Source organism: Terrapene carolina, unplaced genomic scaffold (genome assembly GCF_002925995.2).
Source record: "Terrapene carolina triunguis isolate 2854851 unplaced genomic scaffold, T_m_triunguis-2.0 Scaffold236, whole genome shotgun sequence".
Classification (NCBI taxonomy): domain Eukaryota; kingdom Metazoa; phylum Chordata; order Testudines; family Emydidae; genus Terrapene; species Terrapene triunguis.
In genome coordinates this window covers 4,601,409-4,617,339 of record NW_020664587.1, presented here as the reverse complement: position 1 = coordinate 4,617,339, position 15,931 = coordinate 4,601,409, and the positions used below count along the sequence as shown (strand labels likewise).

Genomic DNA, 15,931 nt, shown 5'->3' with positions numbered 1-15,931 from the left:
CCTTGAGGGAAGAAAAGTGGGGGGGGGAGGCTTGATAATCTTCAAATAGAGTAGGGGCTGTTATAAACTGGATGGTGATCAATTGTTCTCCACGTCCACTGAAGGTAGGCCAAGTAGCAATGGACTTAACCCGCAGCAAGGGAGATTTAGGTTAAATATTAAGAAAAACTTTCTATCGATATGGATAGTTAAACTCTGGAATAGGCTTCCAAGGGAGGCTGTAGAAGCCCCATCATTGGAGGTTTTTAAGAATAGATTGGACAAACACCTGTCAGGAATAGTCTAGGAGGTTTATTTGGTCTTGACTGAGTGCAGGAGGCTGGACTGGATGGCCTCTCGAGATCCCTTCCAGCCCTACATTTCTATGATTTTAAACTGCATTGGGAGGAGAGATAGGGATACTGTTATGCTGGAAGTCATCAATGGCTGCCATAAACCAGTTCTTTGTTACATCCAACAGAGAAATGCCATGGAGTTGAGCATAGGGCCTTGCATCACTTGGCCGCTCACAGCAATCAATCTGAATTACAACTCCAATTGATATGTTCTTTCGTGAATCATTGCTGATATTGGCCCCAATCTTGAAAAGATGGAGAGAGTTCCACTGATTTCAGTGAGGCTTTACACAAGCTTGGTAGTTCACTCATACAGATTGCTTGGCAGGTTCAAGACCAGACACAGTAGATTCATCAGGGCAACCACCTCAGGTGAAATCCTGGCCCAACAACGATCAATGGCAAAACTCCCATTGAAGTCAGGGGGGCCAGGAATACATCCCTTGTGTCTTAAGTACACTTTTTGGTGCTACATAAATAGTCTATCTTCAGCATTGGAATAAACTGTAGCACCAGTTTTCTATTTTTTATTCCTGGAAAGTAATAAAGTAAAGAGTAAAGTGTGGAAAGTAAGAGTCCTTCTGTTATCTGTCTGGCTGGATAAAGTATTTGATTTCTGTTTTTATGATTAGTAGTTTATTTTAAGACTTGGAGGCACTTGAGTTTGGCCTTCTCACTTACTTCTGCTTGTGTGATTACACCACAGATGCTCACTCCAAGAAACAGTCTCCCTAATACTGCTTACTTTTTACCTATATGCATTTGTATGACCATCACCACACTATCCAAGTATCTTGTGAAATTTACATATGGGATATCTCAAACATTACATTTTTTTTTTAATTTGCTGAATTTTTAAAGTAGAAAAACTTATACACACTTCTCAAATTGTAGCATATACACCTCTACCTCAATATAACGCTGTCCTCGGGAGCCAAAAAATCTTACCGCGTTATAGGTGAAACCGCGTTATATCGAACTTGCTTTGATCCACCGGAGTGCGCAGCCCCGCCCTGTCCCCCCCGGAGCACTGCTTTACCGCGTTATATCTGAATTTGTGTTATATCGGGTCGCGTTATATCGGGGTAGAGGTGTACTGAAAATTTAAAGTTGTCAGTATTACGAGAGCAAGGTCAAATAATATGAAAATGTTGAGTCTGATTGTTGAACTATGCAACTAAATCTCTTTTTTAATCCCCAGGAATGAAAGGTAACATCACACAGTGGAGCGGTCTGAATTGTTCATGGTAACTGTTTTAGGATATAAAGAAGGTGGGTTTACAAACCTTTTGAAACAAGAACATTTTCAAGTTAACCCTTTGTTAAGGTTTATAGGCAGCAGCCAACTGCTCTTATTAGTTAGTCTGGAGGAGATTTTGACTTGCATCTCTTTTTGTCTTGCCTGTAACATACATGAGATGCTATATACAATACTAGAGACAACGTTTACCAATTTGTAACAAACAAACAAGCCCCATACAGGCTTGCCAATGACAATTAGGTGCCAGGGTTAAAATATATTGTTCCGTCAACTAATTACTGTACTATTTTTAGTCCTCTTCTATAACAATAGTCAGGAGAGAAAGAATGTAAAGTCACAAGTATCAGACAGGATTAAAAGCTTTAACTACTATTTTTGTCCTAAAGAATTCATAATTAGAACTGCTACTACCATTAGCATTTGAAGCAAAATGCTATTAAAATTACAGACTGGCTAACATTTTACATGGCATTTAGCCAAGATGGTTAATGGTTATGGAAATACTTAAGACAGACAGTCTTGTTAAACTGCTGTTTTTGGTTAGCTAATAATAGTTTTTATAGAACTACTAGAACATATCCCTTCACACACCCCACAAATTAAAATAAGCAAAAAACCCACATCTTAAGTCTGTGCAGAGTATTTAACTTCAAGATCAGTTGATGTAAAAGCATATTTTTGTTCTTCCTGGGCAAGCATGAGTCAAGTAGATTAAAAGAATATGGTACCATATAATGAAATCATAAAGACTGCACAAGTGATCAGGTGTGCTATGTGAATTAAAGCTAGGTACCTTGTAATGGATTTGTTAGCAGAGACAATATAAATTTACAGACTCAAACAAAAAACGAAAATCAACAAATCCTGACAAACTAGCCGCTCCCTGCAGATTAAGGTTTTCTACAGAAGATAATATATTCTGATTTCAAGCATTCATTTCAACACAGTGTTAACTTCGCAGCCAAGTAGTTTAAATGGTAACACTGGCAACTATTTCACTGCTAACATACACCCAGCTATTGTGCTTACCATGAAAGTACATGGAAATACAAATGGAAATTCCATTCATTTGAAAGATTATTCCATGGAATAAGGCTACAGATATTAAATATGCAAACAACTGAATATTGTATGTGCTGTCACAGGATTTCTTTCTTGCCTCAAGCTGCAATGACTCTCCTTGGCAATGAGGGCCGGATTGCAGTAGCACCGAAACTCTGCTAGGTGCTTTCCAAAAATAGATTGAGTCTCTGGCCGAAATACCTTACAATTAAACAGGACTTCCTTTGGAGCAACACTGGAGCTTGTCTCTGCTTGGCTTTCCAGGTTGTTTGAGAGAAAGAGGAGATGATCCTCTCCTTAAGCAAGCCTTGACCATGTTGTTTGCCATCCCGAGAACCAAACTCAGCCCTTCATGTGGTAGTGAAACATAGTAGGGAGGCCGCATGGTTTAAATAGCGGATTTGGGGAGAGGTGAGGTGTCAGAAGAACTGGATTCTATGCCCAGTTAAATGTACAGTATTGATTAAGAAGTTCAGTGCTCCCCGTTCAGAGGACTACCACGTCACAGAGACAAAACCCGAAATGAACTCAAATCCTCACCCTACCACTCTCACTATATTTCTCTTATTGAGTGTATGGATAATTCCTCAGATGTGAGGAGATAACTAGGGACAGTAGAACACTACAGGGATTATTAGCTAATTAGAGATGCTCTCAACGAAAGTAAATTCCTAAAAATTGTTCTCACATCTTCAAACCATGACAGACTCCCGTATTACTCATTTACTGCAATTTGGACACAAAAAAAGTCCTGCATTTACTGTAATTTAGAAGGGGATATCACTGAATTTTACGGAACAGCGACACTTGACTGAAATGTGGAAAGATCATAGTCAATGCCTCATTTCCCTGTAACATCTGTGTGCAATGGGGGGGGGGGGGAGGGGGGACAAGCTTTTCTTAGTTTTTGTTAAGTGTTAAAGGTAACTCTTCCAAGATCTATAAGCCAAGTGCCTTTTTTGTAGTGGGACTTGGTGGCCCCAGGGATCTGTAATAAGATGCGTGGTCTTTCAGCATCAGACCAAATAAAGTCTAGGCTTTTAGTCATCAGAACTCCTATGTGATAACTGTTTAGTGACCTGTGTGAAATGAGTTACTGGTCTCAATTCAGTTTTTTCTGGATAAGTGCCATAATAAAAACCACCATCACAACAGCAATCTGGGCAGATAGCCTAAAGAGTAAACGGACCCAGAATACGCATTGAACTTTCATCCTTTTCCTGTTTAGGGGTTAACTATATTGGCAGGGCAGACCTTGCCAGCAAATAGACTCCATTAAATTTTAAAGACAAAAAGATACTTGTTTTGTAGTTATGTCTAGACCCTTCAGGTTTTTAGGAAATCAACCTATAGTGCAGTGGTCCCCAAACTGTGGAGACGAGTCCCCCTATGGGGGCACGGAGGAACATTGAGGGGGGCGCATAGCGGGGCTGAAGCCAGCCCCCCTGGGAGGGGTGGGGAGGGAGCTCCACCACCAGCCTCACTTCTCCCCCAAACCTGTTCAGCCCTCAGTCCTGCTCTGCCCACAGGCCCAGCTCTGCCCTCACTTCCTCTCTGCCCCCAGACCAACTCCGTCTCTAACCCCAGCTCCTCCCCCATGGCCAGTCCCATCCCCAGCTCCACCTTCAGCACACTCTCTGCTGCTGCTGAAGCCTTGGCTGTTAGTGGGGGTGAGGAGCGTGGACACATTCCATTACTTGGGGGGGAAATTTGAGATCAGGAATCCTTCAAAATCAGTTACGTCAGTATCTGTACACAACAGCAGTACTGGATTTATAAAATATACCACATGCACCGGATTAACCAAGATGAGAATGGAGTCTTGGTTGATAAAATTTTTACTAACCAGAAAAACAGATCTTTTTTCTGAAGAGGAGAGAGGAAAGGTTAGAAAAAACTACATATAATGTAGCAACTGAGCGAAGACACAGTTTTTCCTCCCATTTTGAAGGTGATTGTTTGGAATAGGATGACATTGTCTGCTTCTTTTGGAGCATTCAGAAACGTGTTCTTCGGTTACACCTGTCAAAGCCATCCACCATTTGAATTCTTTACAGCTGTCATTCCAAGGAGGAAACAGCAGCAGCAGACAGGAGAAAAAATAAAAACATGGTAAACAATGAAAAGCAAGCACATTGTACATTTACTTTAACACACGTGTTATATAACCATTGTAGTAATACAGGCTGAAATTTTATTTATTGAATTTGCATAAGTGTCTTCAATGCCAGAGAGAGAGAGAGAGAGAGCTCCCAGCCCCAAAGTGCTCACAATAGGTTACGTCTGAACAGTTGACATGAAGACACAGGAAAAGGGATTAGGAAGCAGCCATTTAAAAAAAATATAAAAATCTTCCCACCTTTAGCTACAATCTCCTAAACCCTGCACATTTCACGCTAAACTGTATTAACGAATAATTAACCTGTACGACCTTCCGCTACCACTGATTTTCTCACTTGATGCCCTCCACTTTAGCGTCTGCAGCACAAGCCCCATACCACTTGCAGATATGGATATACAGCCCAAACTGAGCCAGATGGTCCCCGCTTCAAAGACGTTACAAATCTGAAAACCTGATCCATAGGGTGCTCAGCACCCTTCAATTCCGATTGACTGCAGCGAGATTTAAGGGTGTGGACTCAGGCCCTAAATAGATACCATAAAGAACAAAAGAGGAGGGAAAAGATACTACACAAGATGGGCGTTTTATTTGTTCAATACAAATTTGGGGTTTAAACACTGTCCTAATTTTTAATCCTTTACTGTCCATTATCAGCCTGTTCCTATTTTTCAAGTCATCTGCAAACCATCTTATGAGAACTTAATACCTCCAACCTGGAACCCAGATATTCTCCTTCCACCTCCTTAAAAGTGAGTGACCCATGACCAAAGATGATATATACAGGACTAAGGCACTGATCCTGCGGGCGCATGTTGGCAGACACTTGTACCCACATGGAACATCTTACAAGATCAGAACCCAAGAGGAGAAGAAATGACAAAAGTCATACAACTTAGAACATTCAGGAAATCACTGGGGTATAAGGTGCAAAACAAGTCAACACAGGCCACTGTCCCATACCATAACGATGGCCTTAAACTGACCTTTAATTTCATTTAATTCAAAAAGGATATGCTGAATGCAAAAATCGGTTAACGTAACATTAAGTCTGCACAGTTGAAACCACAATATTAAGAAACTAAACAGCTATGGTCATAACAAAATGAAATGTGTTAAGGTGAGTATTGTAAAGCATATACATCACCGCAGTAATATTTGAAGCTACACTATTACCATGAAAAAACAGAAAAAATGCTATATACTTGCAAAACCGCTAAACTGATACTGCTGTATATTTCCTGACTTTGTGATACTAAATGGCAGCCTTAATGTCAGATTATATTTGCATTTAATATCCTCATGTTAGGGATTTAAAACAAAACCAAACAAAAACCCTACACATAAATGCTAAAAAAAAAAAAATTAAAACAGCCCCAACTAGATTTTCAGGCGACATATTTTTCAATAAGGTGTTACATGTGCAGTTATTTAACTCAAGAGTTTTCTGCAAAAGAACAGCAGTAGTATATTTGCGGACAGTGTAATAAGTCTTTGAAACAGTTGAAACAGGTCAAATTTGTATTTTTTTTTTTTTTAAATCACAAGCTTAAAAGTTTACAGACTACTAAAGAATGCAGTAAAGATTGCAAACACCTAGACACCGCAGGATATAATTTTTTTTATACCTGCAATTTTCTACCATCTATGGTGGCGTTGCTTCCTTTTGGGGGGCAGGGATTGAGAATTTTGCTCATTTGTGCATTTCAGAATGACAAAGCCACACTCACACAAAATATCCCAATGCCACCCCCACCAATGCCTAACCAGTGTTTGGTGCCTACTGATTATCACTTAATAGCAGCCAATTTTAGAGATCTTATCAACTTTTAAAATATTTTACGAATCATCCTCTGACCTACATTACCTAAATCAAAGATTTAGTTAAATCTTTCAACAGATAAAGCTGGAATACAACTTTTAACATTACTCAAATCTTCAGTTAGAAGATTTTTTTAAAACAAACGAATGGCAGTCATTCCAGACAGGAGTCCAACCCATCATTTTTCTTCAAGCACATTTTAGCTAAATACTGTATTTGCATGGGGAAAATAATTAGGCATAATATTTCTTAAAAATAAGTTTAAAGACACTGCCAACTTTTTTCCTAGGTCTGTTTCACATTCTGGATTTCATCCTATGCTTCTTAGGGAACCGAAATTAATGCTGTTCTTTGTTTATGCATGTGCTGATATTACTCAAATTGCATAATTCTCAGCATAGTGTTTACTTGTTAAACAGCCCTGTGGAGAAAGCAGAACACTTTTTTGGAGGGAGGTGGGGTTAATTTCTGGTTTATTTTTCAAACTTTGTGAAAGGGTGATTCACTTTTAAATAAATTAGCTCTTTAGAGTAGAGGTGGTATCACACCGATTTATAACAAGTGGAATATTAAGTCAAATTTTGGCCATGCTACTAATTGTCTGTGTTCCTTTAAATAGTGAATTTAAACAATCATAATTTAAAACACTAACTTTTTTCTATTTTGACAGAAAACCAAAATGCTATGTAAGCAATGCTGAGGTTTTAATGAGGTCACAGAAGCTTTGTTCCTACTGCTTTTAAGAGATTTCTGGGAACCACTGACTTCAAAAAACATGCTTACCTCTAAATGCTGTTTCTGTATCTCCCTTATTAACAGAAGCAGGTTTTTTAGATCATCCCTGTACTTGAAGAGTTACCTACATGTCACAATCAGATAGCTAAACGAGTACTTGTTTACATGCACTTGTTTAAGCCCCAGCATATAAGATAATACTGTGATTTAAACCATACTTTTGGTTAACAGTTACATTCTGTCTTCTCTTTCTTCATTTATATGCACAGTAGAAGTATCCCATTATTCTTGAGGACATAAAATACATGTGAAAGCAAAGTTCTGTCCCTTAGCACACGGTGAAACAACTGTTTTTTATAAACTGCTTTCTTCCTCATTCAATTAACCATGCCCAGCCCCCTTTCCCTCACTTCTCCTTGTGCTGCGGACAAGTACCAGAACTGTGTGCATTTCAGTATTAGAGTGTGAAGCTTTCACCATTCCTACATGCTTTAAAGGACAACACAGTTTTGTAATACCATTACATAAAAAATAATGTAACCACAGCATCAGGTTTGATAAGAAGCAACAAACAACGCTAAACTGGTTCACACATACAAAAATCAATAAAGAGGACTGATGCATTTTGCAAACAGATTCATTTTAACTACCATCACAGAGTACAGTGGGATTTCCAGTTCAGCATCATCAACAGTGAGAAAACATTTCATTTATAACTAGTGAGGCATTACAATTCTGAAAAGAACGAAAGAAGTCTCGTTGATACCATCCACATCACACAATAACCAGCTTAAGCTTTAAGGAGGTTCATTAAAGCAGCAATCCTAGCATGATTTGTTCAGGTATTCAGTCTGAAATATTGAACTTTTTTTTGTTATTACCTGATGTTCTGCATGAATGTTATCCCCAGTAGGCCAGCGATGTTTGCTGTTAATATAGCCGCCTCCACCACTTCCTCCTCCCCCAAGCTGCTCACCATGCTGCCTCTGAAAGAAGTAATCCACCATCGCGTCGTCCTGAGAGCGGCCTGCAACTCCTATGGATCCAGGGACAGGACTGGAGTGTGTCCCTGCTGCAAGCGCTTGATTTGCAGCTGGCTGTTGCTGAGTCTGGGACCCTGTTCCAGATGTCAAAACAACAGGCATGTTGGGATTAGCTGTGTCTTGTGGGTGCTGCTTCAGGTGGGGGCTGAACGAGTCCTGCCAGAGCACTGCTTTTCTCTTCAAAACACACGCAACGCTCATTCCACCAACACCTAAGGAGACACAGGTTTTTCAATGTTTAATCATTTTAATAACTGATTAAGCGCACACTGCCTACATCAAGAACAAAATCTTTACTTCTTTGGACATGTTTATGCTTTCCTGTTAGTCACGTCTGACCCATATCTCAGAAAGCTAAATTTAACAAACTTCATTTCAGTAAAATATATTAAAAATACACACCAGCCAAAACGACAGTTAATTCAACAGGATGCTGCCAATACAGCTAAGATATCTACAGTTGCCTATTCTTGGAATCAGACCACCAAGTTGTGCAAGTGAAATTTCTTGTGTGGTCAGCACACTAAAATTTTGTCTCAATCTACTCTAAAATTGAGCACTGAAAACTTCTGGGGGAGAAAAACCTTGGGAATGTAATTGGAATTCAAATTACAACATCAATGTTTACAAACTTCTATATTAATGGCAGTTCTGCTACAGAATTTGTCATTTCCATATAAGTACTACTAGATTATTACTTCCAATAGTTAGATAAACAAAAAAAACTTAAGTCAGCCAGTTTTTCAAATTCAAACCTAAAATATTATTTGTACACATGCTATTAGTCATGCCCCAAACATAACTTGCACTGTGTTGCAAACACTAAGGCTGGCTTTGGCCATGAGACAGTAAGATATATGCACATATTTATGGGAGATTCCCTGAAGAAAAAGCAGCTAACCTCTTAGTGACTGGGACACCAACAGAATGTTCCAGAGCTAGATCAGCCGACAGCCTCAATTCAGCTACTGATGGGAGAGAAAAAAAACTAAACTCTGACTGTAGAAACTATCTAGCATAGCAAACAAAGCAAAAAGAGAATCCATCCCATACAGCGACCTGAATACTATGACAATAAGTGGGTAAATCATATTGCTAATCAGTTAATAAATCACTATCCCCAAAATGTTCTGATAGAGTATGAAATACTGATTTCATGCTGCTGTGGTAAGCCTTTTTTGTTTTGTGAAAGCAAAAAGATCAATAATCCAACACGGACAGTGATACCACAGAAGATTCTATACACCTTGATGGTAAAGTGGGTTTTTTTCTTTATGTAATTCCCACCCCATTAAAAAATATATACAATCAGGTATTTAAGTAAGAAGAAATTCAAGCACCATTAAAAATGCTAAACAGACCTCTGACTTCTAAACTTCATATCAATTATTGCCCTCAGTGACCCAACTGCAAACTCACAAATAACATGAATAGTTAACAAAGATGGATTGACAGCAGAATTTGCCCCTCATTTATTATCATCACAACTGCATACCATCATGCAGGAAGTCAACTTCCACATACATAATAAGGCTCTCCCTAGCATATCTTGACTGAAAAGTTTGGCCCAAACCTGCAAACAGCTCTGTAGGCTCTGAAGGGAACCTTTATCTCCTCTTTTCATCACACTACTTTTTAATAACCGTCAAATTCTACAAGTGACTTCCAGGAACAACTTCATAACTGCAGTGGAGTGCAAGATGGCAACAAACAAAAAATCTTAATTTTGCGCAAAAATCACCTAGATTTCCCCTACCAATTTGAAGTGGTTTTTTTTTCTCTTATTCATCTGTTAGAGGAATCTGAATATAGAAACTTCAGTAATAGGATTTTTTCCCCTCTCCTTAAGTTTACAATGTAGTTTACATTGCTCTAGAAAAATAAAAGAAACGGGTAACTTTGCACTTATGCACACCACTTTAAATCTTACCACAAAACCTGGCAGTCTCATTCCACTTCTCAAATATAGCACTATAGTGAGGTCTCATTACTAAAGCTTTATTATTTTTACAAGATACTCTTTTACCAGCATACGCTATTTAGCTTTCCTATAGTAAGTTCTACACACACACACCCACTCACACACAAAGCAAACAAAAAAAAAAACTAAATGAATCAAACTCTCCTACAGAAGAGGTAAGAAGAAAGATTATTTCTATCATTAATTTCTTGTAAGGAACTCATATTATGATGATGGTGGCAAAGTACTTAGGTACTCTGTGTATTGTTATGAAGAACTAAAACTGAACTAACTCCTGTCAAAATAAATGGAAAAATACATTGTGAGGCAGTCTTAAAAACACACACACACCCCATGGTCCCAATCCTTCAAAAATTCACATACACCGCTACCTCGATATAATGTGACCCGATATAACACGAATTCGGATATAACGCGGTAAAGCAGTGCTCCAGGGGGCGGGGCTGTGCACTCCGGTGGATCAAAGCAAGTTCGATATAACGCGGTTTCACCTATAACGCGGTAAGATTTTTTGGCTCCCGAGGACAGCGTTATATCGAGGTAGAGGTGTATGTGCATAACTTTATGCACTGTGGATATCCCCACTGAAATCAATGGGACTACACACAGCACAAAGTTAAGCATGTGCATAAATCTTTGCAGCACTGATATCCAAATTAATTTCCTTATTCACAAAATTTTGTTGTCTGCAGTCCCATTCCCTCCCCACCCAGTTATTAGTGCAAATTAGCAGGTATTTAATCACTCAGAGGCAGTGATCCCCTTTCAATTTTTCTTTTAAAAACATCCATATTACACAAAACTTTCCAAATGCTCTAACAAACTAATATGCCATCATTTTCTATTATGGCCATGACAGACAATAACACATAGTTGAGAAGTAACAATAAAAGGTTTGGCAGTTGTGGCCCAATTGAGGGACTTCCCTTAATGACCTAAGTGATACACCACACAATATGGAGAAATGCAGCATCTTGATTTTTAAAGCTTTTAAGGGGGAAGGGACCTGCCCTTTTCTATGTTTGTGACCTGTTCCTCCTTTTGCCTCAGCCTGCTACATATTTACATAAAATACCTTTTAGAGGTTCCATCATCACTCCTGAAGTTAAGGGGTGATCAAGCTTTCTCTCTCCCACATCTGAGGGGCTGTCACTTGCTCCCTCAAATCTCACCGAAGAGGAGAAAGTGTTATAAATTATTATTCTCTTGACACTAGAAAATCCCAGTCAAGATCTAATATCATTATTACATTCTGTACAACTGTCTGTAGTCTCAGAAACCTCCTCTTTCATTTAACATGGACAAGGCAATCCCAAGTCAGAAGAGAAAACTTGGCACAGGAGACATTTTGAAAGAAAGCAAAGGGGGGGGGAGCATGATGGGAAGTTCAAGTTTAGTTCTGAGATATGTTTTTAATAGAAATGTTGTGATAAATGTAGCAGACAGCTGAATACTGTCATTCAAAGCATACAGAGCATCAGAAATATGTTAAGTCACCTACACAACACATACTGGTTAACTAACCAGCAGCTGCAACTCATATCACTGCAAGTGTCTTACAGCTACTGGATCTCTTTTACTTTTCAAAGTCTTCCTGTATTTTTTATGTAAAGAGTTTCCCATGAGTGTTATTCATTTACGAAATAAACAGCCTCCTACCGGACATTACAAAAAGGGGTTGCCAGAGTGAAATTACTATTAACATAAGTTTCTTTCCCCTTACACATACACAAATGGTGGTAAACAAGATGTTTTAGGTTATCATTTCCATAAGATAGCATAGTTTAGACTGCATATAATTTCCTGTCTGTAAGCAAGGTAACTTTGGGGACATAGCTAAACAAATTCTAACTTCAAGAAGTGGTGGCCTTAGAAAAAATAGCTGTATTCTGCAAAAATAGTTGTATTCTGCATGTAGCATAACTACTACTAATAAATTCAGAACTCAATAACTGTTCTCCAAGCACTCTGATTAAAAAAAAAAAAAAAGAAAAAAAAAAAGTTTGCAGTAGTATTTTAAAAATTGGAATGGACACGAAATGTATTTTGCAAAATTAAACTAGGAATCTGTAAAGGCCTCTATTTTTCCATAAAGTTAGACTACGAATCAAAGCTGCCTACCCATTGTTTAAGAGGCATCTGGCCTACAAAAATGTAAAAGTTCACATTTTCATTAAAACCTAAGGAGACATAGCAGGAAGTGGGTAAATTGATAACCAACTAAACTTCTTAAACCAGCATTAAAACACGTCATAAGACAAATGCTAAAGTGCCCACCCTCTCAATAAAAGGAAATTCCTTACTCATGATCTGCTTAATAAAATTTCTACTTGGAACAAAGTTATTAAGCACTGAACAGAAAAAAAATAAAAACAGGAGTCTCTCTCAGTTTGGGGTAAAGAACAAGCTCTAATGTTGTTCTCTTCAAAACAAAACTGCTTAATTAAAAATTATCCAATACAAATACTACAGGAGGAGGAAGGACTAAGAGAGAACAGCACTATATACTTATAGCACACCAGAAAGTATTGTGTGTGTTTTATTCCCTTCCACTTGGAAGGATAAAGACCCTTCTCTTTCTCTTACAGTCTCACACTCACCAAAAAAACAACAGGGCTTACAAAAAAAAAAAATCCCAACCATTACAGAGATAAAACCCAAACCGTAGGGATACTGAGACACTTAGGACAATAAAAATGGATCACTTTTTTATTTTTGAGAATTAAATGCATGCACCTCCAGAAATCCCAGGTATATCTTACATACATTACACACACACATATATACACACAGTTTCCCAGCAATTCCTGCTGATGGGAATCTGAACTGTGTATAAGGTACGAATGGGTTGGAGGCTATTTATCACATTTACTGAATTCCCCCCCATCCTACCCCCCTTCCGCCCCCCCGGCGACGCCGTACAGCCAGGTTAAAATGCACTCGATGAATTACATGCCGAGAACCACCCCCAGTCGGGTATTATTTTTTTAAACCAAAATAGCTTGAAACCACCCCCAGCACCCCCCAAAATAAGGATGATTTCTTCCCCCCCCCAGGAGGATCAGGGCAGGGGATTGCCCCAACTTCACAGGGACCCAAGAATAAGGGTTAATGGAGTTTGTGGAGGGGTTCGGGGCACATTGTGGGGGCCCCTGCACCTCCCCACTCCCCCTCCCTCCTTCCTTTGATAACAATAGGGGCCTTGCTCTGACTCCAAAACATGTACAGGAACAGAGCGAGAGGAGAGACCCAGGCACAGCGACCGGCCGGGGCTGCCTTTCAGGGCCGCATCAACCCCCCCCTCGAGCCCCTAACCCCAATATGACCCGACCGACTGGTCCCCTGGGGTGTGGGGCCCAATTTAGTCCAGATCCGGTCCGGATACTCACGGGCGGAGCGGTAGGATGAAGCTGGATCTCAGCCCCCCCCAGGCCTCTCGCTGGCTGCCTCTCCCCCTGCCTTTCACTCCGACAACATGGCGGCCCACTGGGGACTGGGACGGCGCGATGCATCATGGGATGGCTAGGCAGGCCCTGCTTGCTGCTCAGGCTCCTTGTCCCTGCTCCAGGCTGGGGCTGGGTGGCAGCATCAGCTCCTGTGAGGGGGCTCAGCTAGACTGGGCCATGGGCCCTCTCTGCAGCCCGAGGAGCTCTCCTGGGCGTCTGTCTGTGTGAAACACAAGCCCAGATCCAGGGCAGTCCGTCCGCCCGCATGCCCGTGAGCAAGACAGAGGGTATCTGTGCAACGCTAGCGCCGAGGAACCCAATACGAAACACGCACCCGGATGTGCTCATCCACCCAGTCCACACGCCCCGGCGCCATATGCACACACCCCAACAGGCTCCCTGACACCGTCTGTACACCCTGACTGCGTGTCCCAGCCTAGACACACCCCAAATGGGTTTTACACACACACACACCTTGACTCAGTTGATCTACCCAATACACACACCCCACAATATTTCGGTGTGGGATTTTTAAAGCCCCTGCTCCAAGAAGGATGTTATTACGTGACCATCTCAGCTTTCAGCGTTTAAAAACTAAGTTCCTATTCCTCATAGTTGTAGAGAAAAGATTGAAAACATGACCTGAGCCTAACCTAAAGATTCAGGAACCAGAAGGTAAATAAAAAGAACCCTTTTTTTAATCTCATGATTTTTGGGGGTCCTGACTCAATTTTTGAACACTTGGGGTGGGCAATGTATGAACCAGACTGATCGTCTCCAACTGAAAGAGATCCATGTTTGCAGAGTGTCGTATATCACACAAAAAACACATATCAATTCTCTCCCGCTAAGACTGAGCTCTTATTTTAATAAAAATCTAAAGTATTATACAACAACAGTGCGGACACTGCAGTATGCACTACTGCAAACTATAAAGTTCCTTTCTATAGTCCCCTGCATTCAGCAATCTCAAAGCATTTTAATTAAATTATAATTAATTAAGCTACATGATACCTCCATGTTGTTCATAAGTAGTATTATCTCTATTTCATAAGGCACAGAGAAAGAAAGGTCCAGATTTCAGAGGTATTTAGGCACCTACCTCAAATTGAAATCAATGAAAGTTAGCACCTAAATACATTTGCAGATCTGGGCCAAAGTGATTAGAGTTGCAAAGACCCTGATCCTACAAAGACTTTGCATGTACTTAGCTTTACCACCACGAGTACATAGATTGTAAGCTTTTTGGGACGGGGAACCATCTTTTTGTTCAGTGTTTGTACAGCACCAAGCACACTGGAGTCCAGGTCCATGGGTGGGGGTGCTACTACTGCAATACAAAATAATTTATTATTGTTATTAAGCATTTCTATTTATTTCAGTGAGACTACTCATGGGAACAATGTTAAGCATGTGTGTATGTCTTTGCAGGGTCAGGGCCTAAGTGTGTGGCAAAGCTTGGAATAGATCCCAGATCGCCTAACTCCCAGGCATGTGCTTTGACGATGCTTCTTCCCAGAATAGGATACGTAGGATAGGGAAAAGCAGAGGATGTTGTACCAAATTCCTAGCCAGCCTCTCACCAATGTGTATCTAAGCCCTAACCTAGAGGCAAAAGTCTACTATTTATCCACAGGACAGCTACAGAGCTAAGCTTCTTGCACACACTGTCTGAAAACTTTCTTCACTTCCTACTGTAAACTCTCTCTGTGCTCTGTTGAACATAGCCAAAACCCCAGTCAGGATCAGAGCTCCATTGTGCTAGGTACAATATAAGAAGTTACAGTCTCTGTCCCAAAGATCCTACAGACTGATCCCTCAAAACAACCTGTCTTACATTTCTCTGGTGTGAATGAGAAATATACCAAAGAAGAAAAAGTCTTAATCTAGATCACTGATAACAAAATAGAGAAATATATAAAGGATTATATATAGTATAGCATACTAATACTACACACTCAGTAGGTGAGGTATAAGCCCATCATTTCTGAGCCAAACAACCCACAGCTGTCTGCAATGTGTCCCTCAGCGTCAATACAGAGATAGAGCCAGTGGGGACTACAGATCCCAGCATGCCATGCTCTTCCTGAATCCAGGTTTATGTTGTTGACATTACTATAGATCACT

General features: G+C 40.1%; 1 protein-coding gene across 11 annotated transcripts in view; it reads right to left on the bottom strand.

The window, feature by feature from the left end:
- The window catches only part of PUM1 (pumilio RNA binding family member 1), a 125,314-nt gene extending 111,485 nt beyond the window's left edge, over positions 1-13,829 (bottom strand). For 9 of the 11 annotated variants that reach the window (XM_024209073.1, XM_024209076.1, XM_024209082.1 and 6 more), the window contains exons 1-2: positions 13,748-13,829; positions 8,216-8,589 (exon numbers count right to left, since the gene is read on the bottom strand). In XM_024209073.1, the coding sequence (XP_024064841.1) occupies positions 8,216-8,578 (363 nt within the window). In that variant the 5' untranslated portion in view covers positions 8,579-8,589; positions 13,748-13,829. Of the gene's footprint in view, positions 1-8,215; positions 8,590-9,278; positions 9,346-13,747 lie in introns of all 11 variants that reach the window. The other 2 variants (XM_024209074.1, XM_024209083.1) reach the window with 2 other exon arrangements.
- Positions 13,830-15,931: the final 2,102 nt, after the last annotated feature.